The following is a 24,991-nucleotide window of genomic DNA, read 5'->3' as shown; positions in this document are numbered from 1 at the left end:
AAACTTCTAAGTTGAAACAGAGTATATGCAATACTTTTGCTTCTTTGCTCAAACTCTGAATACCTGAGAGCATATTGGTATGTGTGACGTCATGGTACTATTCAATCAGCACCAATGGTACATTTTAACTCTAAATTAGAGATAATAAAAAATAACATTTATTGAACAGCCTTGTGTAGGCCCCCTGTTTACTCGTCTAAACTGATATTGTAAAGCATTTCCTATTCTCTGCCTCAACACACACTGACTTTCAGCTGTTGTTTCTAGAATGTACCCACGGTAAGGTATTTGCAGTGTGTCTTATGCAAAGAATTCTTCTCCTTCCTACCCTGTTTTCCCGAAAATAAGACATCCTCCAAAAATAAGACCTACTTACAGAAAAGATAAGATGTCCCCTGAAAATAAGACCTAGCGCATCTTTGGGAGCACACCTTCGGGTAGTTATTCCTAAGCATCCTTAAGATCTAAGCTGGAATGTCAAACTCCTCAGAAAGGCATCCTCATTCATCCCCAAGGTCAAGTCCTACTTTTCAATATTCTCTCAATATTACAAATATTTTCTTTTTAGCTATGTAGTTCTCCAATCTTCTTGGTTTATAATCATATGTTTATTTCTGTCATTATCTAATTAATCTTTACTAGAATATGATTTTACAAGGGAATTCTTGCTTATAAACATATGACAGTTATCTGCACCATCCATAGCAGATTGTAAAAACTTGGTTTTTTTTTTTTTTTTGAACATGAATAAAAGAAGAATGCAGAAAGCTTCATGGGGCTGTTTTTTATTTATTGTTTTCATTTTATTGTTTCTAGCCATGCTGTCTCATATCATCTAAAAAAAATTCTTGTTTTAGGATAAGTGGTTTGATTTCCACTTCATCTTCCGTACATGTTTCTTTCCAAAACTCAGTTTATCAGACACGGTCTTGTGTAGGCCCTCTGATTTTCATCTTTATCAACAGTCATAAACATAATTGACAATTATGTTTACAATTATGTTTATGATAACTGTCATAAACATTTTATGTTTTTAGTTATTAAAAAATTAATCTTCATAACTCAAGATATAATGCCAGGATATCTAATTATCAGCGTTGTTTTACACTCTGATCATTGCGTGCAATGTGGACATAAGGATTGGGGGATAGAAGGAAATAAAAATATCTTATAGCTAAGCATAACAGCAGTGCTCTGAGGAGCTTTCCTGCCTTTTTAAAATCTCAAACTGATATAATTTAGACTTAATTCCAACAAATTAACAAAAGAGGATCAGATTATTTTACTAAGTTATTTCTTCAACTCCTGAATATTATGGTGCCAGGGTAGAAATATCACCTAAGTTTTCCAAATCAACTTAAACAATGTAAGTCTTTGTGCAATAAATTATACTCCAAATCTAAAGTTTGGAATGTTTGTAAAAATGATAGCTCTGTTTCTTTGCTTAGTTCCTCATTCTACTAGAGGAACTTACATTTTTTAAAAAACATTTTATGAATGTTAGAAAGCAGTTAAGATTTTAAAATACAATAGTGAATGGAAATGTGGATGCTATAATATGCAAATTCTCTAAAAGATTAGGAGGGAGTTTTTTTAATACTTGAAAGGAAATTACAAATTATTTTTAATATATGAAGAACATTAAAATGATTAACATATAGTCTGATAAATTTTATGGTGTTTTTTTTTTTTTTTGGCCAGGGCTGGGTTTGAACCCGCAACCTCCAGCATATGGGGCTGGTGCCCTACCCTCTGAGCCACAGGCACCGCCCATAGTCTGATAAATTTTAAAAGCTAAAATAATGATGTTAATACTATTCTATAAGCATATACAATATCTATGCATAAATTATTTTCACTAGCTATATGTTGACTTTCTACCATTATCAATATGGAAAAATATTTACTTATGTCATCAAGAATTAAATTAGAAACTGTTTAAATTTTCATTCAACAATATTGACCCACCATTTGTAGAATGCAAGAAGGTAAATAATCAGAGACAATTGTACTTTTGGGTAAAAGATAAGAGTATTACTATTCTCCAAGAGAACTGGAGACTATGTGACTTTAGTCCATATCCTTAAGTTTAAAGAACTTTATGTAACATAAGGCAAATTAAATACATAATATGGTCAAATTCTCACCAGAAGAATTGCAGGAAAATTCCTGAAGAATATCATAATCAAGCAGCAAAGGATCCATAACATAGTGTGACAGATTCATAGTTTCCCCACAGTAAAAATCTACAAAAATAATGATTATAATGAAAATAAAAAATAACATTTATTGAACACATATGATGTGTTTGATATTCCTTTAAGTGCGTTACACATCGTGTCTCATTTCTTAGAGCAATACCTATGAGATATTTTTTGTCTCACTTAACAGGCAAGGAAATTGAAGCATGGAAAGTGAAACAACTTACCCAAGGCCACACCTTAGGTACAAGATAGGTCAACAATGTGAAAAGATTCTAAAGTTTCCTAAATCCGTTTACTGAAGGAATGGAAGCTGATGCAACAGAGTAATTCCAGCAGAGGAGAAAAAAAAATAATGATGCATTGAAAAGAAATGGAGAAGGGCACCACGGAAAGGCTCCAGCGGACACTACAAGAGCACAGGAGATGGACGAGGGAGCCCTGTGAGAACGTGACCCTGACGGAACCGACGGAGCTTTGCTCCTGGGGGCAGGAGTAAGGTGAGTATGGTAAAGCCACACTGTTTAAGAAAGGGGTAAAGTATCTTTTGGAAAAGATGTTCCCACAAATTCTGCATTATGTTTTGAAATTTATAATATATAAAATCATTGTTGTGATTACCAGTATTTTGAGCCACTTACCATCCTGACAATCTTTGATAAAGATCATAAAATGTTAGTGTCTATTTCTGTAAGCACCTCTTTTTTCATTTTTCCTATTTTATTATGGCTCTCTTGCTCCTCCTGATCCCCAAACAACTTTATCTCCCTTCCATCTGCTGATCTCCTACTCATTTACTTGTGAAAAATATTTGAAGTAATTGTCTTGTCAATTCTTTTATAATCACTTTATATTGCAGATCATTTCCTTATACTTTACAAATTCATCTTTCTCATTATACACAAATTCTCCCTTCCTACACTTCTATCACAAAAATGTTTTCTCTTTCACATACAAATGCCTAATTAGGTTGATTTTTGCACACAAAATAATACATTATTTATACGAATTTCAATAAATCTGATTTTGAAGGTTTATAATAATTTTGTTCATTTATCTTAAAGTGACTTCTAAATTTAAATAAGGATGCAAAGAGAACTGAAAATAATACTTGGAAACATGATTCATTTTAATATATTTATAGGAAAAGATAAATTCATCAGCAGAAAAAAAAATCACCAAAAGTAACGTACAGATTTTTAGTATCAAAGCACAGTACATTTTTCATAGAAACAAATATATCACCATTATAGGTACCATAATACGACAACATTTATACAGAAGGCCATATTTACCCTTAAGAGAATCAGTGGCAATGGTGATGTGATACATTAGTCCATCTTGGTTAAACTTTTTATTATTATACTTCCTGGCCTGCAGGAGTATTTGCCAGGATACAAAAGAAAATTTGCAACCTCAATTTTAACAATACGCAGAAAGCTCTGGCTGCCCACACTGAACCCAACGTGTACTATACGATCAGTGGGAATGTTTTCACACCACTAACTCGGACTTCAGTCCATCCACTTAAGACCATTCCCAAGCAATCAGACATTTTAACAGATTCATTCAGATATTAAAAGATTTTATACAAAATAATAAGTGCAATATCAGAACTTAATATTCTATATGACTAAGCAGAAGAAAAAACTATACAGGTATTAAGTAGAAAATCGTTTGAGATTATTTGAAGAAGGTAATGGCGTAGCACTGGACTGGGGGAAATGGGAAGATGAGATTTCTTTCAACTTCAGAGTTGACTTTTTTAAATGCACCAGATGATTTTCTGAGGGTCATTCACATTCAATGTTTAGATTCATTTCATTAGTGGCATATATAAAGCACCATATGGTATATGAAATGTAGAACAATCATGAATATGTAATTAACTGTAGAAATAACTGCTAAGAAAATATAGCAATATTTAACACAGGATTTCTAAAACCATTACATTTTCATTACTTTTACCAAAGCTAATGTCCCATGTTTTTTTTTTTTTTTTCTTTTAATAGACTCTGTCTGTTTCAAGATTTATATGCATTTGGCACTTTTTGGGGATGAAAATAGTTGCTATCTTCTGTACAGTAATGTTACAGTTTTATACAAACTTGAGAAATATGGCATTTGGAATCATCTTTATGATCCTCTTCCAAGTGTTCCATTTCACACAACAGCAAATACTCTGAATGCCTTCCCTCCTGGAGGATTCTGTAAACTGCAAAAAAATGCAAAAATACATTGATGCCATTGCCACAAATAATTTTTCCAAAAAATCATGCTTTCTTGTGACAGTCAAGAGAGCAGTTCTATGAATATGAATCCAGATGGTCAACTTTCTTAGGCTACTATAATTTATTGTTGCTGGAAAGCTTGGTTGAAGATGACATAATTCCTTAAATCTTGGTTGTATGCCAAACTGCGAGTTTACCAAATACATTTAAGATGTGCAGTGCAGTCTCTATAAAACTTGGCAGATTGTAGGTATTTTTTGTATTTTACCTTATTCAATTTTAATAATGTAGAGTAAGGCAGCTGCGATTCCATTTTTCCCTGGGGAATACTAAGACTAAGGTTTACGAGTGATGTGCACGGCTACAAGTTAAAATGGTTGCTAATTCTTCAGCAATCCTTCAGAGTTTAGCTTATTTTTTGTTTCCTACGTTTGACAAAATTTAAATTAGATTGCTATCATATAGATTAATACCCTTAATAATTTCAAGAAAAATGATAGGAAATTTAAAGGTCAAGTCTGAAAGGACCTAAGAACTTCTTTGCTGAAATTAACGAACAAGCACACACACAGCATTCAACCATTTTGGAGGTACTTTAAAACAGAAGTATAAAGTAATGCACAGCTGTAAATTCTGCTCCTTGTTAAATTATTTATATTTTATTTGGAAATATCAATCAAGGAATACTGTCTTTAAATTCCTAAACACATTGATAATGCTATTAATCATTATCAAGTCCCATCAATTGTAAACTTTTGAAGTTTTTACATTTTTGCATATGATATTAGCATTTATGGAACTGAAGTTATAGGGTTGTTGATGGAGCTGAGTTAATATTATTCTTTGTTTTATTAGGTGATCATCTATGATTTTATGTTTTAAAGTAAATTTAAGAAATATGACAGGTAAATGAAACCCTATCACTCAATTTAGCTGATACAATCGCCTATCAGATTATGTAACTCAGGAGTTTGTTTTATGTATCAAGACTATATAAGGAAGCTGGGAGCCAGGGTATAGAAAAATCACCTCCTCACATGCGTACGGCCCCTTGATATAGTCTCATCTGAAAAATTTTCAACAGCTCAGAGACAAGCACAATACAGATTTGTCTTATGAGGATGACCCAGATGATTATGCAGAAGGCACTCTAGCTACCCTGTATGGCATATCCTTTAGAGAAATTACTAAAACTACGAACCTTCCATTAGCAATTTTGTAGAAGCCAGGAAAATACCCAAAAGTTTCTGTATCTATACAAATAAATGGGACTTATTATTACTTCCATAAGCAGTAATGATTTTTAAAAATCACCATAGGTCCATTTCTCCTAATGTTTATTATTACTTCATAAAATGAGTGACATGTATTTTCTCAAATGATTCAAATACATAACACTGGTCGGCTACATAGCATGAAGATGACCTGAAAGAGTTCATTTATATCCTACTAGGCATCCAATGTCAAATCAGAAAGAAAACTTGGTTCTAGGGAAAATCAGACTCACTGTTTTTCTCAAACACTTTGTCAGACAACTGGATTAGAGAAATATTCAGTGCCTTGGTCACTTTCATTCATGAGAGAATGAAACATAAAAACTCATCTAGAAAATCCAAAAGCGGATAAAGGAAATTTCTTAATTATAAGATCAATTAACAAAAGAGTGGTTCTGACTTGTAATCCGCTTTTCCTGTTGATTTTTATAAGCTCACAGGAGACAGGCACCTCTGGTACTACAGTTTCTCTCATCCCTGGAAGACTGTTTACTAAAGTGTGCTAAGGAAACACACAGGCTCTGCCGCTTCACTCTGAACCTACATTAAATGGGTCCATTGTAAAGCAATCATAAAGAGAAGAGGGTATGGTATATGAAGAGATGGATGGTATAAGAAAAATACATCTACCTATACATGTTTTGTTTTGTGTTTACCTTTCGGAGAAGATTCCATTCTGAAAAGAAGCGATGTAGGTCTTTCTTTTGTCCACAGGCATAACATCAACATAACCACCATGATTTCGGACCACCCCAGCGTGGACTGCGGCTCTGCAGATACTGGACAACTGAGGAGGCAAGAAACAAACTCGCCATTATCAGGAAATTCCTGCAGGATGTGCCAAGCCTATTCTTTTGGACTAAAGTTACCGAAATGGTGTCTCTTTACTGATAGCCAGTGAGCAGCTACAAGATAATGTTGTGAACATAAAGAAATGATTCAAATGTCCAAACGCAAGGCTCATTCTGAGCACCGCTGAAGGCAGACCTTGAGGGGGTTCAATGATAAGACCTTTTCCCCTTTCTTTTTATTTATTTATTTTTGTATGTTTTTTGACCTTTACCACCTGTCCAGTCTAAACTGCAGGCTTTAATAGTGTCAAAGGAAGAAAAAGGCAAATCAGAGTCTTCTAGCTCTTCCAGGCCCTACTTGTCACTCTTTAAATTTCAGCCTTCGTCAGTTCACAGAGGAGTCACCATGGCCAAATGTTAACAGGGCAGATTATTTATACCTCATTTATGTTTAGTTTTCCTGATATAAATTCAGCATTAGTTCTGTATGTACTAATGTGCATTAGTTCTGTACATTTCAACGGCCCTTTTCCCCTTAAATGGGCAGTTACTTCCTATTAAGTAATATAATCTATGCAGATTCGGTGTTGATTTTCTATTAAATAATATCATCTTTAATATTATCTTCCTATTAAATAATATAATAATTCATAATATGCAGAGCAATTTTGCCTAAAAGAATTACCCTAAAAAATGAAGAACAATTATAACTTCTACCTAAATTTGTGGTGCCTATCACCCTGGTTTGAATGGTTTTTCATAAAGTAACAGGGGATGTCCTAAGATATAATTTGGGTTGAATATGATTTCTATGGAAAAAAATTATTGTTTAAGGTCTAATACTTTCACATTTTTGAAACTGACTTCTAAAAGTCCAATCATTTCTTTTGATGCGTTAAGATCTTTTTTAAGGTTTTTTTTCTGTTGTTGTTGTTTTGTTTTTTTTGACATAGTCTCATTTTGTCACCCTTGGTAGAGTGCCGTGGCATCCTAGCTCACAGCAACCTCAAACTCTGGGCTCAAGCAATTCTCTTGCCTCAGCCTCCCAAACAGCTGGGACTTAACATTGAAAATATCTTTACATTTGCTTTAATCCAATGTTCAACTAAAATTTTTCAGTAGCTGAGTACAGCCTGAAGACATCCACAAAAGCAAATAGTTGAAGTGCCTCAGTGAGAAGCATTCTACCTCATATGCTCACAGGTCTTTTCCGATTATCATTGGTTTGTTCTTCTCTTATCTCTATGCATATGTGGGTGATTTAATACGCTTTTTTAAGTTCACATAGCATGTATATCTTACATGACCTTGTTTTATTACTGCTCTGTGAACTCGACAGCATCAGTCAGTATTTATCAGATCAGAGAGCCTAAATGCCAAACTGTTTAATCCTTTTCAGGTTTTTGCTACATCACGAAATACCATAAATCTAAAGCCTGTATCTTTATTCTGAGGAGGTTTTTTAGTCACCATTTAAACTCCACAATGAATTAATATTTGCTCCCGATATGGTTCATAAGAGATTGAATTAATCATTCTGTACACAGTTTTTATTCTGTTCTGTTAAAAGGGTATGATCAGCATTTTTTTCCAAGGCAAAAAAGTGCTTAGATATAACATTCACTAAATCCAAGCACTTAAAGTGTTTTGAGACTATTGTTTTGCCCACAACTATGCAGTCAGCAGGCATTCCTATTTGAGTTCAAAGGTCAGAAGACATTTCTTTTCATACCCACACTTTGTAAGAATTAATATGATGGAAAGAAAGAATTATCTGTGGAAAGAGTAGAATATTTTAATAAATACAGAAATTAACTTAGTCTGAAGTAAACTATGAAGGTTCAGATCGGTAAAATGTACAATTTCTAACTCTAGAAATGGAAAGAGAGAGAGAGAAGAAGAAAGAGGAAGAAGAGGAATAGGAGGGTGGTAGGAAGGAAGAGAGAGACAGGGGGAAGGGAGAGAGGGAAGGAGCAGGGCTGGGGGAAGGAGGGAGGGAGGATCTCTAACAGAGACTAGACAGACCTAAGTACAAATGGGAGGGCTACAGGATACCAGCAAGACACTGATATGCTAAGATGTATGTAAACCTTGAGCTTGACAGAGATTTAGAAGGAGAATAATTTCAAAGTTAAAGCTAAACTGAAAAACAAAAACAAAGGCCCTAAATGAGGTCACCCAGAGGAATAGGTGGCGCTGTGTAGGTTTCAGACGTCTTTACATTATCAAGTTCCCTTAGTATTCTACCGACTGTGTGCGTCAAGGGGGTAATTCCTAAATTTGTTTTTGTCATTCTCTGGCTTAGAAATCTATAATGGTTTCTAAATGTCTGTCACATAAAACCTAGACTCATCGGCTTGCACTTTCAGCCTCTTTACCCCCTGAGAGCTGGACTCCTCTATCCTTCAGAATAACTTGGCCGCAGCCCCTCCTAAATCCAACTCTCAGCATCAGAGACAAGCAGAGCTATTTTCTAGGCCCAGGTGCAACTCGAGCACTCTCATCTCCGTGTCCTTGTAGCTGCCACTCCTACTTATCTCAACCAGAATTATTTTTGAGTGATATTGATGATTAGCTCTTCTGAGAACATGCGTACCACATGGCATGTTTTCTTGTTCTGTGTATCAGTACATATATTTACATTTAAATGTGAGTGTGTAGACACAAGGAGTATTGAGAGCTGTATAAATTAGAATACTTACATCAGAGTAAACTCGAGTTCCAATCACACGAGCATAATGTGGATTTGCTTGCATACAGTTACGAGGACAGTATACTCTGAAAAAAAATATATACATGTTAAGATCGTTACTTCAGTCTTTGTTATTAGTCAAACGACAGACATGCAGACACAAAAGTAAACTCAACATTTTAAATCCTATTCATGTGTTTTCTCCTTGAATTATACAAGCCACGCAGCAGACACTATTGCTCCTGTTCACCTTACTTACTTCCATCTCCTGATACAAATGCAATTTGTTTTTAAGTTTAGCTAGGAAGCTTTCTAGTTTAGGGATTTAAAGCAGAAAGAAACCTCATGAAGCATCTCTGTATATTTGAGAGTTGAGTTCAGTACCCAAAGTGTCTGCAGAATTTAGTAAACCAATAACTTGCATAATCTGATCATTGCCTCAGACATTTCAGTTTCTCTTCTCTATGTTCAGATCTTTGGTATCTAATCCAATTTCATGATTTCAATTATCAGCTGTAAACTTTTGATTTCCAAATTTACATCTCCAGTTGGGATTTCTCTTCATTCCAAATGTGTACAGCCTACTGCATATTCAACATGCCCGCTTAGATCTAATCAACATCTTGAGCTTAGCATGCATGAAACCACAATTTTAATCTCATCGTGTAGTGCCCAAATCTGTTCTTTCTGAAGGCTTCTCATTGTAACAAATGGCGCTTCCATGATTCCATGTGCTGAGGCCACAATCCTTTACTCTACCCTGGGTCTCTCTCTTCATCTCACACCTCACATTCAAACCCTCAGCAATTTCCACCGGCTGTACATTAAACATACCCAGGATCAGAGCATCCCCTAAGCGCCTCAGTCACGGTAACTCTGGACTCTATCATCTGCAGTTTGGGTTACTGTAATAGGCTTTCCTATGATCTCTCGGCCTCTAAGTTGGCCCTCCCCAACCTATTTTCCACATATATATTAAAACATACAAGTCTAAACATATAATTCCTGTGCTTCAAAAACTCCAGTGGGTTTATATCTCGTACAAAATAAATGATAGATCCTTAGAACGGTCAACAAGCCCTGTACCTTCTATCCCCTAATCACCTGACTATATCCTACTTCTTTTCCACTTCCTCACCCTGCTCCAGACATTTTGGCCTAGTGATTCTTCCTCAGACATACACAGTAACACCCTGGCCCAGAGACTTTGGGCTTACCTTCTTCCATACACGGAATGCTACTCCCCCAGAAATCCTACTGCCTTACTCACACTTAACTCATTTAAAAGTAATTTCCAAAAGTTTTTTTTTTTCAATTTAAGCATAAATAATCAATGTTCAATCACATGATATTTAAAAAAATCAACTGCCAGAATTTAAAAACGAACAAACAGCACTTTTTAAAAAATCAATTGGCTCATTCACACAAACACACGCACACACACCCATGCACTAAAAAGGAAATACAAACTAAAACTGAACAAAACAGAATTCACTGCACATAGTAAACGAGACTTCCAACATAACAACTACATGGAAAACACTGCTGGAAGATGGCATCAAGGACTTTCCTAAAAGCATCCTAAAAACACCTCCATGGAACTACCCTGGCCAAATGAAGCAGATGCTTCTTAAAATAGTTTTTAACAACTAGCTAGTTATTATTTATAAAATGTGCACAACATTGTACACTCTAAAGTATATATATATATATATCACATAGCATTTAGACCAGAAGCATTTGAATCTGAGTTTTTATAACTTTGAATTAAAGGGTTGATTGTTAAAAAAGATGCTGTCTGGGGTTTCTGCAGGAGGAAGGGTGTCCCCTCTGACTGGAAAATGATCTCATCATATTTGAAAACTGCTGGGCATTCACTGCCAGCCCTGTGACTATAAAACTATCTGCTCCGCCCTTAGGACCATGCTGTGCAAACTCTACCATGCCCACACTTAGCACTTGGTTTGCAGAAAGCCAAGGTCAGTAGTTCCAAGTTGATTTAGCTTCTACTTAGAGAAGTTTAGGTAGAACAAAGACTCAGGGAGATTTTGCATGTGTTCTAATCTGTTATTTTCGACAGCTTGTTACAAACTACTGAGAAAATAGGTGATGGTCTAGTAAACATTCCACATTTTCAATTTGCCCATAAGCTTTGAATAAAATGGCTGACATCTCTTAATGATACCTACTTTTACATCTTGTGCATTCAACAGATTTCTAAGACCTAATTGTTTATAGATACATGTATGTACAACAGGATAAGATTTCCTATCAAACACACAATTTCTACAGGGTTATGATATTAAGTAATGGTTTATTTTGGGTTGTTCTGCCAGTGATAGAACCTCTCAAGGACATGACAACGCAGGTAAACCTTGTTTCCTCAAGCTTTTTTTGAATGAATTTCCTTTAATTTATTTGATTTTATCAATTTTCTCCAGAAAGTTACCAAAGGTCATATAAATAATTTATGAAATGAAACTATCAAAAATTTTATATGAAGAAAAGAAAATACAAACTTGGTTTTACTAGTCTCTGAAATTAAAAAAAGGAGGAGAACTTTCCAGATTACTTAAGATCAAAATTATGTATAAATTATTATTTCTATGGGTGGGTATATCATATTGGTGATAGTAACAGCTAAAAACTAACTTTTAAAAATTTGTATCATTTTCCTTTTTTTTTTGATGCCCCCCTCCCTGAATAAACCAAGAAACAGAAAACTGGTATATCAGTGTTTTACTTGAATAACTTTACCCTTTTGGAACACCATTGACACAGACTGTTTTATAGATACGAAATGACCATGATTGTGCTTTTAGTTGAGGAAGGCTTATGCAGGAATGCTCCACAGACATGACCCTCATGTGGTTCTCCTAAACCTATCTACACAGCTAACACAGGGCCTAGCATAATACTGGTATAATGTAGGTATTTAATAAATATTTATAAATGTATAATCCTAAAACTTCTGCTTTTTACATATATTGTGATGAAAACTTATCAGCTTCGCTTAACAATACATTTTTTCTTCTTTCTATAAAAATATAATCTGTAAGTAAAGTGGCTTGAGAAATCTGAAAAAAAAAATTCTACAAAACTTTTCTAAGATTACAAAACAAACCATGATTTAATCAAACCTGTAAGCCTTATAAGGACATAATTAATGAAGGTCTAGTAAAAGGAAATTGTATTTTTATAATAAAAATATTTTGGATATAATTCATTCGTGGTCAGGTGGTAAAAAAGTATAGGATAAACATCACACAGTAAGGGATCCTAGAATTATTCCATGCACTTTGTAATCTGCTGAATTTGGTAAAGACACATGTTGAGTTATTTCAACATTCTCAAATCAGCATACATCTAGTTAGCTGACCATATTTTACAATGCTAATCTCACATTAGAGTAGAAACAAAAGATTAGGTTTTTGAAAATAAACAAGTCACCTATTCCTTTATATTACACATGTATCTGGGAAACTACTTACTGGTAGAAAAGCGGGCACTCATTAAATCGATAACACAGTCTTCTGCTAGGAAGGTTCCAATCTCATTCTTTAAGTGAACTACTGTATTAGTTTTAAAAGGGTAAGTAGTTTTCCTAAAGTAAATAAACTCCATAAAAATTAAGCTCCCTCAATTTTTTAGCAAATATAGTTTGTCAAATTATAACTCTTAAGTTTCCTTACTAGTTTTCAGAAGTTCTGTGGTTGCACAGGGACATACTCCGTTTCCCTGTATACTAAGTGCAGTTTATGGCCATAATACTTCTAAACAGTTTTCATCACAGGTTGGCCAAGAAAAATAAATTATTTTTCTCATTATTTTATAATAGATGAATCCCAATATAACTTTCTAAAAGAGAATATACAAAACAAAAATTAAAAAGAGCAAGATGTGGGTTTTTTTGACTTGCATAATACAATCAGATTGATCTAAATTAGGAACTCAATAATAATGTCAAAAAATATGACAATAGTTTCTTTCATAAGAATTTTCTATGGATTGAATGTTTCCATCCTTCAAAATTCACATGTTGAAGTCCCTATCCCCAATATGACTGAATTTGGAGACAAGCCTTTATCGAGGTAATTATGGTTAAGTGAGGACATAAGAATAGGTGCTTTATTGAATGGGACTAGTATCCTAAGATGATATAAGATGGGATTAGTATAAGAAGAGATACAAAGGAGTGAATTCTCTCCTCAACCACGTGAGGACACAAAGAAAAGATGTCCATCTGCAAACAAAGAAGACAGCCCACACCAGGAACCCCCTCTGCCAGGACCGGGACTTGAACTTTCCAGATTCTAGGATCTTAATAAATAAATTTCTGTTTACACCAACCAAGTCCAAGGTATTTTGCTACAGAAGCCCAAGCAGACTAATACAGGTCTCTATAGCACAGGTGAACACACAGATGACAGTCATACACCCTGATATTATGGACTAAGAGAAAGCGCTTTTGCATTAGAAAACGTATTAGGCATGCCTGGAGTCCATGTGGCTGAGATAGTCCACTGCTTCCTCTTGCTTAGCAGGGCAGGATCACACATCCTTTGAATCCCAGAGATGCAAGAAATTCAGCGAAAAACAATTATCACAGTGCCAAAGCCCACATATGTTCACTGGTTTAAAAAAGAGAGAGAGAGAGACAAAATCTAGAAAACATTACCTTGGGCAATGTGAAGCAGGCTTATGGAATGGACAGAGCTGTTCCACAGTTGTTTCACAAGTCACAGCTTGAACTGGGGAAATAAAACACAAAACAGTAAGTGAAAGTGATAACATGCTATACAGGTGTAAGAAAATAAGACAAAAAATGTACTAACCTGTTACTTTAGAGACTGTGAAGGAATTAGCAGACTGGTATTTGCTGAAGATAACAAGAAATGTCCATCATTTTCTTATAGGCATCATCATGAGCATAATTTCTGGTATTTTATGTCTACACATACTTCACTTAGAAACATATTTTTATTGAAATACCCATACAGGGGCTCTTTGCCTACTTGCCCTGGCAATGGAGACCTGTTCACTGTCTGTGGGGAACATATCCTGCTTTGTAAACTTTCTTGTTCTGTAAGCCTATCTCATTTTTCCTCAATAAAATTTGCCTTACTTTGGAAAAATAACAATAAAATAAAGTAACTACATAAGTAATGATACCAGAATATATCAACAATTTTATGCTACATTCATAATACAGTCATGTATGAACCAAATCAATACTATTCTTAATATTAGAGGCTGTTCTCATCATTATTCATTTCAAAAATTTATAGATAATAGGATAAAGCAATACACATTCTATATATCCTAATATCATATATATATGCATATATATGTATGTATTTAAAATTACACACGAACTTTATGGCCACCCTGTGTATTTGTTTTTTATAAAAATTAAAACTCGAATACTAGTTCCCCATCTCCATAGAATCAAACTATTTAATCCTTCACAATAGTAAATACAAAGCAATGTTGTAAAAGACTACAAATTAATAAGTACCTTAGGAAGTATGCATTATTCATGTTTCCCCCTAGAACCTAATAAATTGTCTGTAATACAGGAATGACCTTCTCCTCATTATATGCATTATTAAAAAACAGAAACATAAGATTAGGTATCACTCATATGTCAAAATATTAATTGGTGTGTGTATACCCATATTTTCAGAAAAAAAAAAATCTATCGCAAAAGGTAAGGTGTCTTTATGGTGGTACTTAAACATTCTGAACTTCAGGACGGAAGCTATAACATTTCAACAATCATTTGTTTGTGTTAGCCTCAAATTTAATGTTAAACTTTTACTAAGAAAGAGTTATTGTTAATGGCTGAAAACCCACATCAAACCTTTGAACAAAACTGTATACACAGGAAGTCAATCCACAAATTTTCAAGAGTTTTTAATTGTTTATATAGTTAACCCCACTGTGAAGTTCCATGCAATTGTACAGTTACAAGGAAAAGAGATGTCATATATCTTAAGAAAAGGCATTCTGTACGAGGTTCAATAATGTTTATTGTTTTGCTTAGAAGAGACACTCCAAAAACATTTCAAATGCCTTTATCTTTCTACTTTCTATCGAGTACATATAAAATTCAGTGTTGTAGAATGAGGTATTTAGTATTCTTAATATGAGAAACATTTGAAAAGATAACCAATGTTTTTGAGTTAAATTACGTTTAAATGGATAATAAAAAGAAGACAGACAGCATATTACATATTTAGAGAATTTTTTAAAATGCTTTTTTACCCATTAATGTAATTTAACATTATGGTATTTAATGTCATGTTAACAGTAATTCAAAAAAGTTATTATTGCATGAAATAAGCCATTTCCCCTAAACAGGGCAGGGAGAATATGCAAACTAACCTTTTGGGGATTAGTCTGTCACGGTTAAAAAAATGTACTGCTTTACATTGGGAATTAACTGCAAATTATACATACTTCTACCTCTTAAACTTGGAAATTTGGAGTATGCCCATGCCTATTATAAGCAAAAGAGTTTCAACTTTGAATTCAGATACTAATTCTTCTTTTTGTCTCTGGAAATTATGTAGCTAAAATGAACTTGGAAAAACATTAACTTTTCTTAAATTAAATTCTTCTGTGCTTTCCTCTGAAGAATGGCTTATCATTACAATTTAAAATCATCTGGTCCAAAAGATCATCTGGGTACTTACCCAATTGTTTGAATGCCATTTCTATTGGATTTGATGAAATAATGTTTTCTTCCTTGTCTCGTGATATCTACCCAACCACCATCATTGTCTATTATACCATAATGAATTGCTGCTCTGCAGATGCTGGATTGCTTGGAGAAAAGGAGATAAAAGGATGTTAAAATATTAGGCTTCTGAGTAAGGCACAGTTACTTACTATTTCTATGAGTTTAAATGACATAAGCTATTTCTGAACAAAATATCTATACCTATATTGGTTGTTATTGTTCACATTAAAAAAATCAAGTATTATCCCAAATAATTACATTTATAATACTTACCATTTCATAATGTACACTGCCAATAACTTTAGCTTTACTATCCAAACACCCAGCAGGACATTCATACCTAAATGAATATAATTGGAAACAAAATTTAATTTATTTGAATGTCAGTATAAAATAAAAATACATCTTATATTTTGTCAGTTAATTTTCAGAATAAAAAAAAGAAATTACCTATTGCAAGTTGTTCCTTTACACTGATCTCTTAATCTTACTTCACAAGAAACAATTTGGGCTAAAAGGAAAAATACAAAATAAAACACCAAAATAATTAGTTATGCTCTAATTTGCTATTGCAAGGACAAGTTTATTCCATTCTACAAATATTCAAATTAATATTAGCTTGAGGGATATGCCATATAATTTTTATGCATATAAAATTGCAATGCTCACATCTGTAATCCTAGCACTCTGGGAGGCTGAGGCAGGTGGATTGCCTGAGCTCAGGAGTTCAAGAGCAGCCTGAGAAAGAGCAAGACCTTGTCTCTAAAAAATAGCTGGCCACTGTGGCAGGCGCCTGTAGTCCCAGCTACTCGGGAGGCTGAGGCAAGTGGATTGCTTGAGCCCAAGAGTCTGAGGTTGCAGTGAGCCATGATGCCACTGCTCTCTGCCAGGGGCAAGAAAGTGAGATTCTGTCTCAAAAATAAATAAACAATGCAGGGGTCTTACACATTTGCTGCGTGCTTATTACTTCATTTCTGTTACTGTCATCCGATCTTGTCTGAACGTGAGTATCATGGACTTGTGTCTGCTGCCGTTCAATTTCATTTGTTTCTTCTTCCCGGGGAGGATACCTGTCTGACCCTTCTGTTAGAGAAAAAGGATTTAAGAAATATTAATGCCATGGCATATTTGAAGAAGTGACCACATAATTATATACTTTGATATTCCCATTTAACATTTAAAACTAAGAAAATCGGTACGGTTGTTGGCACAGGTTTTGGTTTCAGGCAGTGATTTAAAGTGTGGCATTGGAACAAATGAAGGGTATACATCAGCCTTGGAGCCCCTGCTTCATGTATGCTAGTTTTTGGCGAATATTCAATGGAGTCACTTTTAAACTAAATTTCCTTATATTTCAACATACTATCAGTATTTTGTTTTCACAGTGACACTATGAAATCTACACAGTGATCTAATAAAGTCAGGGTTTAGTAAAGTTGCATTTGTTTTCCCAAATAAAATTGTCAGAGTGAGTCTCTGTCTTAAAAATAAATAAATAAATACAGATCTTATTCTCTCAATATTTTCAAAGAATCATATTCAACATTTTCCCAAATAGAAATCTGGTCTATAGAAATATTGACATGCTTGTTATTTACTACAATATCCATTTCCATGGAAAGGTTTTCTCTTTTAGAAGGAAACTCAATGTGTAGAAACTTAAACTTGATAATGGAGAATAACTCCAAACTCTGAATTCAATTCTTTTTCCAGATTTACCAAGGGTTTGATAGTGCATGTTTTGGAAAAAGGTTTTCATGTGTCCTAGAACTCAGAATGCAGGAAAAAAGAGGAAGTGTTAAGTCATAAGCAGAGGAAAGTCAGTTTTATGTAAAATATCAGTAAAGGAGCAAATAGTTTGGAGGCTTTAGGGGTAGACATTGACACAATAAAAAAATGGTACAAATGTTTACAAGAATTTAAAAACCCCTTATACAACAGAGGGACACATGAGTACTAAGGGTCCACACATTATAGCTCATTTAGCGCTTAGTTATTAGGGAGAAAAGAGACACGTCTCATTAGGAGCACTGAAAGGGGCTGCAATTATTCAAATATTTTCTAATACATTCAGTCTGCATTTTTGCCCATTAAATAATCATTAAGAAAAAAGTACATGGCCGTAAAATGTTCACTTCAATGCCCAAGAGTATAACTTTCCACAAACTTCTGTTACATACAATTTCTCTCCATGTGCTACAGACACCATACATATATGTACTTTTCAAGTTATCAAATGAATGTGATAACACTACTTTTATAGCAGTTTTACATTACTATATACTTTTTTCATTATTTTAGCATGAAAAATCACATTGTAGAAAGAAACGTAGAATCAGTAAAATGCACTGAGCATGGTTCAATAAGATATACAAAGGGGGATTTTGGCAAAAACTTTAAAAGTGCTAGAAACAACTTCCTAAGTCCTTCAAAAACAATTACAGTTATGGAAATAACGCTAGTCAACAATACAACAAGTTGACTTTTAACAATATCAGTACACTTGTCACTCTGGGGTCAAAGGAGAATTAGAAGTAGTTATCTGAAATAATGAAACTTTCTTTTAAACTTATACTGGTATAGTAAAACTTAATAATACAAATATTTCTGAAAGTTTTTTTCGAAATATTTGAAATAAAGTTCTGGAAACTTTTCATGTAATAATTAAGTGTACTTTGGCTTTTTTAACACAAGTAATGCAGAAGCTGTATTAAAATATAAATTGAGTGAATGTTACAACATAACAGCACTTACCCTTATAGCACAGATTCTCTCTACAGCCCCCTCCAAAACTAGGTGGGCAAGCAGAACAGGGTCGTCCATGTTTGTAAGGGGCGTGACCCCACCAGTTTCCCCTTCAAGAGATGATTGAGAAATTTACTAAATAATTCAAGAGTTGCATCCTTACAAACCTAAATGTCAAGGAGCAGTCTAACAGCATAATTTATAAGATATTGCAACATAGCGCTATATTCCAATATTCAAGTAATTACTTTTGTATAGAGATTTAAGACATTTATTTCTTTTAATAGAGAGTCTTTTTGGTTACTGGGTTTAAATTTTAATTACTGTCTCATTCTTTTGAAAAATTTCAAAGTACTTTGCTACATATGTAGTCAAAAATTAAGAAATCAAACTTCTGTAGAAAACCAAACTCTGCTCCTAATCGCCAGCACTCCACTTGTTTCAATAAAAACAGATCTGGCTGGGTGCGGTGGCCACGCCTGTAATCCCAGCACTCTAAGAAGCTGAAGTGTGCAGATTGCTTGAGCTCAGGAGTTCAAGACCAGCCTGAGCAAGACAGAAAACCCATCTCTACTAAAAATAGAATTGATACCACTACACTCTACCCAGGGTGACAGAGTGAGACTACACAGATCTTATACTTAAACTTGACTCTGAGTGTATAACGTTTTAAATGTAATCACTCAAACGGTCTTCACACAGATGAAAATACATTTCTCAGTTATTAGTAGTGGCCAAACTCTAATAAATCAAAGTTATTAAATATTTATGGAATAGTATACTGAAATGAGTGAAACTATAAAAATATAATTCCCTTCTTCACAAAAGTCATATTTTCAAATTTCATGTTTCCTTTAAGCATTTGACTTTATGTATCAGGTAACTATAACTATTTCCATATTAAATAAACTGAATTAAAACAATACACTTTCCTAAATAACACATATTGAAAATGGGAAAAAATCAGAAATATAAAATTACTTTCATGTTAAGAAAAATTTACAGCTGAACACAGTGTTTTGTCTACTTACTTTGGAGAGTAATTGCACACCAAGTAGACGGCTTTGGGCCATATCTGACCCCAGATGTTCATGTTATGACACAAATTAATGGCACAGCCTATTCTGCTACTTGTTGCCCACACCACCTACATTAGAGAAAAGATAGACTCAGAAAAAGCAGGTTGACATGAAATAAGAAAAATGTATAAAATCTGAACTTGAAAAACCAACATTAAATCAATATCAAAAGGGTATTTTTTCCTGAGACTTTGACTAGTGCCTAATTCAACTGAAGAAAGAGCTCTATAGACAAATAATTATAGGTGCCTATAAAATGCAAGCATTTTCAAACAATATTCAAAAGTTATAACCTCACAAGCCTAAATGTCAAAATAATGTTCCTATGAAGAAACTTGCCCTACAAAGGAATAGAATTTCACATTCTGAATATCCTAGAGGAAAAATTTCAGAGTTCAAATTCCTCATATAACACAATCTTTTCACTGTGCAGTGGTTATTAGGAAGTTTAATGCTGATCTTAATCCTGTCACCATAAAAGCGTACAGATCGATACATCCGCTTCATATTCCCTGGTGATAGGGCACAGAAATTCTGCAAACTCAGCTCAGTGTTGGGCTTTATCTCATCGAACCAGCCTTTTGTTGTCTGATTTAGTTTAAAGCATACAAAATGTGAACACTAAATATTAAAAAAAAAAATGCTGCATACATGCAAGGATTGAATATCATTGGGATAAAACTTTGACTTTAAAGATAATAAATCTCTCCATATATATTTATTGGAGGCGTATTAAAAATGTTTCATATGGAAAATACTTGAAATATGTCTTTTTAAATAGCTGTTTGAGCTTTTAATTATTATTATTGTTTGTAGAAATTTGTAAGCCTATTCTGTTTAATCAATAACCATATGTTGTTTTTAAATAATCATACCAAATGACATAAGACACAAGTTCAGTACCCTAAGTCCCCCCATAATTGCACAAATTTAATTTGGAGGAATGGTGTATATACACCCCAAACATACCTGTGTATAATGTGTACAGACAGGTCCAGAACATCTGAATGGACAATATGGGTTGCACTCATGTTCATATGGGTAGCTAAAGTCTCTCACTTCATCATACCATGCTTGGACATGAAATGTTGGGGGCCTATATCTATTAGAAAGAAAATAACCACAAAGCAAATTAAGTTACAGAAAATGTCAAACAGACACTGCAAAATAGATCAGTAAAGTTTGGAAGAAATTTATTTTTGTATACGTTACTAATCTTAAATATTTATGCTTATTACTAATATATCAATGATTTCAAATAAAACTAAGTAAAAACTGAGTACTCTGGGAGTTTTTGTTATCTGTCTCATAATTGTTTTTCTTTTGGGCACCAAGTTTTTGAAAGTTTGCAATAATGAATTAATAATATTTCATTTCAGACACTTATGTTTTCAGAAACAAAAAGCTGTGCTTTCAGATACCTTCCCCAATGTGCTCCCAAGTTCTGTCCAATTGATGGAAGCAAGCCTGCAGGTCCGTGTTCCCACACGCACGTCTCAGCCCAGGATTCTGCAGATCTTTCAAGCTCTACATCCCATGTCTACAGTTTAAAACAAAAATACAGTGTGCATATGCAGAATTTAGACCTTTATTCACAATATATTGTTGATCAGTTCCTATGGCTTTTTTTCCTTCTTACTTCTTTGCAAGTCAACATCTTAGTCTGGCTTCTTACCAGATTTTTGCACCAGCCTCTAAATCAGTGGTTCTCAACCTTCCTAATGCCAACTAAGGCCGCAACACTTTAATATATTCCGCATGTTATGGTGACCCCCAACCATAAAATTATTTTCATTGCTATTTCATAACTGTAATTATGCTACTGTTATGAATGGTAATGTAAATATCTGTTATGCAGGATATATTTTCATTGTTACAAAGGGGTCACGACCCACAGGTTGAGAACCACTGTTCTAAATCAATATCCTGGCCTCCATCTCTTGCTTTTCCAATTTGCCCCACATGTGTTTATAATTACGTAAGTGAGGCTCAGCACCTGTAGTACAGTGGTTACAGCGTTGGCCACATGCACCGAGGCTGACAGGTTCGAACCTGGCCCGGGCCAGCTAAACAACAATGACAACTACAACAAAAAATAGCCAGGCGTTATGGCGGGCACCTGTAGTCCCAGCTACTTGGGAGGCTGAGGAAAAAGAATTGCTTAACCCCAAGAGTTTGAGGTTGCTGTGAGCTGTGACACCCTGGCACTCTTCCGAGGGCAACATAATGAGACTATCTCAAAATAAAAATAGAAGAATTACCTAAGTGAACACAAATGTACTTAAGTGATTCCTCTGGCTAAACACATTCGACAAATTCCCACATACATAAAGTCCAAGATGCTTGGTCCCACTGTTCTCCCTCATGAAACAGGCCAGGCCTACTCTTGCTGGCATGGTTTCCTCTATCTAAACACCCTCCTCTCAATTATTTGTCACACAGGACTTTGCTTTCCTTCTAAATCCAGCTTTATACAACTCTTCCTCTGTGACACCTTTCAATTCCCCTACATGGATGCCCTTCTCAGGGCTCTCCCAGCTCTGCCGCATTGCTTTGGTTAGCACTTACTCCACAGCAATGTAGGTATTTGTTTACAAATCTCTCTCTTTCATGAGACTGAGCTGTGTGGAGTGGTTACTTAACTTATGCTGGCATCTGTCATATGAACAAGATAATAACTGCTTGTTCATGACTCATGAATCTGATTCTGTAAACATAAACATTTTATACATAGAATGAAATGAGGGTGACTACTTAAAATAATTTATAAAGAAATAATTTAAATTACTGAATAAATTATTTCAGTTCCATGATTGCTGAAACAATCTTGCAAGTCCACTTTGGTTCTCGACCTGCTTTTAATCTGAATAACAGGCAGTCTAGTAACTGCTGGTAGGAACACAGAATCAGGTAGACTTGGGCTCAGTCTTAGCTCTACATTACAGCGCTCTGGGCATGTTCAGAGGATGGGAAGACAGACCTGGCAACACAGCGTGAGGACACAACCAGAAGTGCCAGCAATGAGGTTAGAAAAGAGCGCCCAGTGAAATGTTTAGGAAATTTAAATTCCTAGAAGTTGATGACTAGAGGTAGGTTGTGAGGCAAAGTAAAGGTGAAGACTGATAATGTTACCAATTAGAAGAAAGGAAATAGAAAAATAGATTGTCGAATAGAAGCGTGTGTTTATATAGTCCTATGCATATTTCAGGGGTGTTGTAAAAAGGCAGGGATGTCAAGTAGATACGATTAGGGTTCCAGAGAAAAAAATTATGCTCTGAAGATAAGAATTTTGAAGTTTTTCACCCAGAGATTGATTTCTTTAGGAATGTGATATAGAATGAGAAGAGGAATAAATAGAAAATTCTAGGGTTATAAAAATAGAAGGGGGGAAAAAAAAAACAAGATTGAGTAAGAACTCAGAAAATATCGAACCACACAAGTCTAAAGGAAAACTAAGAGAAAGTAGTAAGATAAGAAATTTCAGGAGTAGAGAATGTGCAAGGAGGTCAAGTGCCACAGAGGATGATGTTATTTGCTAAGTCCTAATTCATGATCAAGAGCAATTTCCAGTCAACGACAGCTGGAGAAATCAGAACACAGAGGGCTAATAAGCAGATGGAAAGAAAAGGCGGACAAAGCAAGTCTGGGTTACTCTCTCAACACCAAGAAAGGAGAAAGAGAGGTCGGGCAGGAGGTATAATAAGATGCCAGGGTCTAAGGGAGAATCTATTCACTTGCTTCGATTTTTAAAGAATGGAAAAAAACTGTAAAACTATAGGCCAAAAGGAAAAGACATTAAGAAGAAAGAGGCAAGAAATAAAATGTTTGGCAAAGAGAATTTTCTTAATCTATTCATTTAATCTTTCATAAGTAAACATTCCTCTCTATTCCACTGTAGATCTGAAATATGGCAAATCATGTTTTCAAAGTCACAGAGTACAATTTGTACAAAATTAGAATAAGCATATTTATATTATGATGCACCATTTTTATGCAGCAAAAATACCAAAATAAAGTGTACTGAAATGCAGCCAAAAACATAACAGCAGCAAGAGCAGTTGATTTTCATAAAATCCTTAATTTTTCTTTGAATTAATGTCAAATACTCAAAATGTTCAGTTTTATGATTGACATCAGAAAAGAACGATATAAACAAATGTTTATCAGGCAAGTACTTTATTTGCTAATTATGGGGATAGTATTAACCTTATTATTTAAGTTTGAGCTAATTTTCTAATTATATTTTATTTATTATACAAAGATACAACTTAAATTGTGGTCCTTATTAAAATGTTCAAAGAAAAATTAGGTAAGAAACATGAATTTGAGCAAAATGTTGATTTTCTTTTGTATCTAGAAGGTCGGAGAAATAGTAATACATCTCTCAGAAGTAAGTGGGTTTCCAGGTAGAGTTCCCCGGAAAGCAAGGTGTCCTGAAGAGAAAAAGAAATTCTTTTCTTTCATTCTGAAAATCAGAATCTTGCATTCTTTAGTCACACGCACAGTGAAACTTCACTAATCTAACAACCTCAGATTGAAAGAGTACCTAGGATCCCGAGGAAAAAATATAAACAGTTCCTAGATGGCTAAAAGCATTGCCTTGAAACCACTGTATGGGATGGTTTTAAAATACCCTTTCCTCCAAAGGCAGAGCTGAATTCCCTCCTCCATCCTGCAGTGTTAGTCAGATAGTGATTCTCATTAATAGAATTAAGATCGTGACATTTTCTGGGGCTAGGTTAAGAAATAATGCTTCTATTGTTTTCTTTTTTAAGATTCATCTTGACAGACCTGAGCCAATAAATTAAGAGTCCAGTTATCCTAAAGAAGTTGTCAGAAAGACAATGCAGAGAGACCACAGGAGGCAGCAGACACACAGAAGGTGCTCTGGGGCTTTGAGTTTTCCTAGGCCAGGCAGGAGAGCTGAGTCTACCAGCCCTCAGATGATGGCATCTCAGGTCAGGACAAAAGTGAGAGGCCCTAACTCAGCACCAACCAGCTACGCTCTTAGAAAAGTCCTCCCCTGACTCAAGGTAAACTTAACTTTTCTTTTACATGAGATTCTATAATCTTAGAGGTCAGTTTTTTCTATGAAATTGAAAATAGATCCCTTTTAGAAAGCATATATATAACTAGTTCTGAACTCACAAATCTGTTAAATTTTAAATTTGTTTATATCTCTGTTGTGTAGAAACTGGAATAAAAACCTATCACTCAGATGTATCAGCTTAAA

The 24,991-nt window shown here is 34.5% G+C and overlaps 1 protein-coding gene across 3 annotated transcripts in view; it reads right to left on the bottom strand.

Moving 5' to 3' along the window:
* Positions 1-3,306: 3,306 nt before the first annotated feature.
* CRISPLD1 (cysteine rich secretory protein LCCL domain containing 1) overlaps positions 3,307-24,991 on the bottom strand; it is a 43,799-nt gene continuing 22,114 nt past the window's right edge. For 2 of the 3 annotated variants that reach the window (XM_053558831.1, XM_053558832.1), the window contains 13 exons: positions 21,180-21,298; positions 20,728-20,860; positions 19,711-19,826; positions 18,689-18,789; positions 16,880-17,017; positions 16,385-16,445; positions 16,208-16,274; positions 15,888-16,018; positions 14,025-14,068; positions 13,868-13,940; positions 9,200-9,275; positions 6,363-6,493; positions 3,307-4,416 (listed from right to left, as the gene is read on the bottom strand). In XM_053558831.1, the coding sequence (XP_053414806.1) occupies positions 4,365-4,416; positions 6,363-6,493; positions 9,200-9,275; positions 13,868-13,940; positions 14,025-14,068; positions 15,888-16,018; positions 16,208-16,274; positions 16,385-16,445; positions 16,880-17,017; positions 18,689-18,789; positions 19,711-19,826; positions 20,728-20,860; positions 21,180-21,298 (1,242 nt within the window). In that variant the 3' untranslated portion in view covers positions 3,307-4,364. Of the gene's footprint in view, positions 4,417-6,362; positions 6,494-9,199; positions 9,276-13,867; positions 13,941-14,024; positions 14,069-15,887; positions 16,019-16,207; positions 16,275-16,384; positions 16,446-16,879; positions 17,018-18,688; positions 18,790-19,710; positions 19,827-20,727; positions 20,861-21,179; positions 21,299-24,991 lie in introns of those variants that run through there. The other variant, XM_053558833.1, reaches the window with a different exon arrangement.

Source organism: Nycticebus coucang, chromosome 13 (assembly GCF_027406575.1).
Source record: "Nycticebus coucang isolate mNycCou1 chromosome 13, mNycCou1.pri, whole genome shotgun sequence".
NCBI classification, from domain to species: Eukaryota; Metazoa; Chordata; class Mammalia; order Primates; family Lorisidae; genus Nycticebus; species Nycticebus coucang.
The sequence above is the reverse complement of the archived record's forward strand: the minus strand, read 5'-3'. Positions and strand labels throughout refer to the sequence as shown.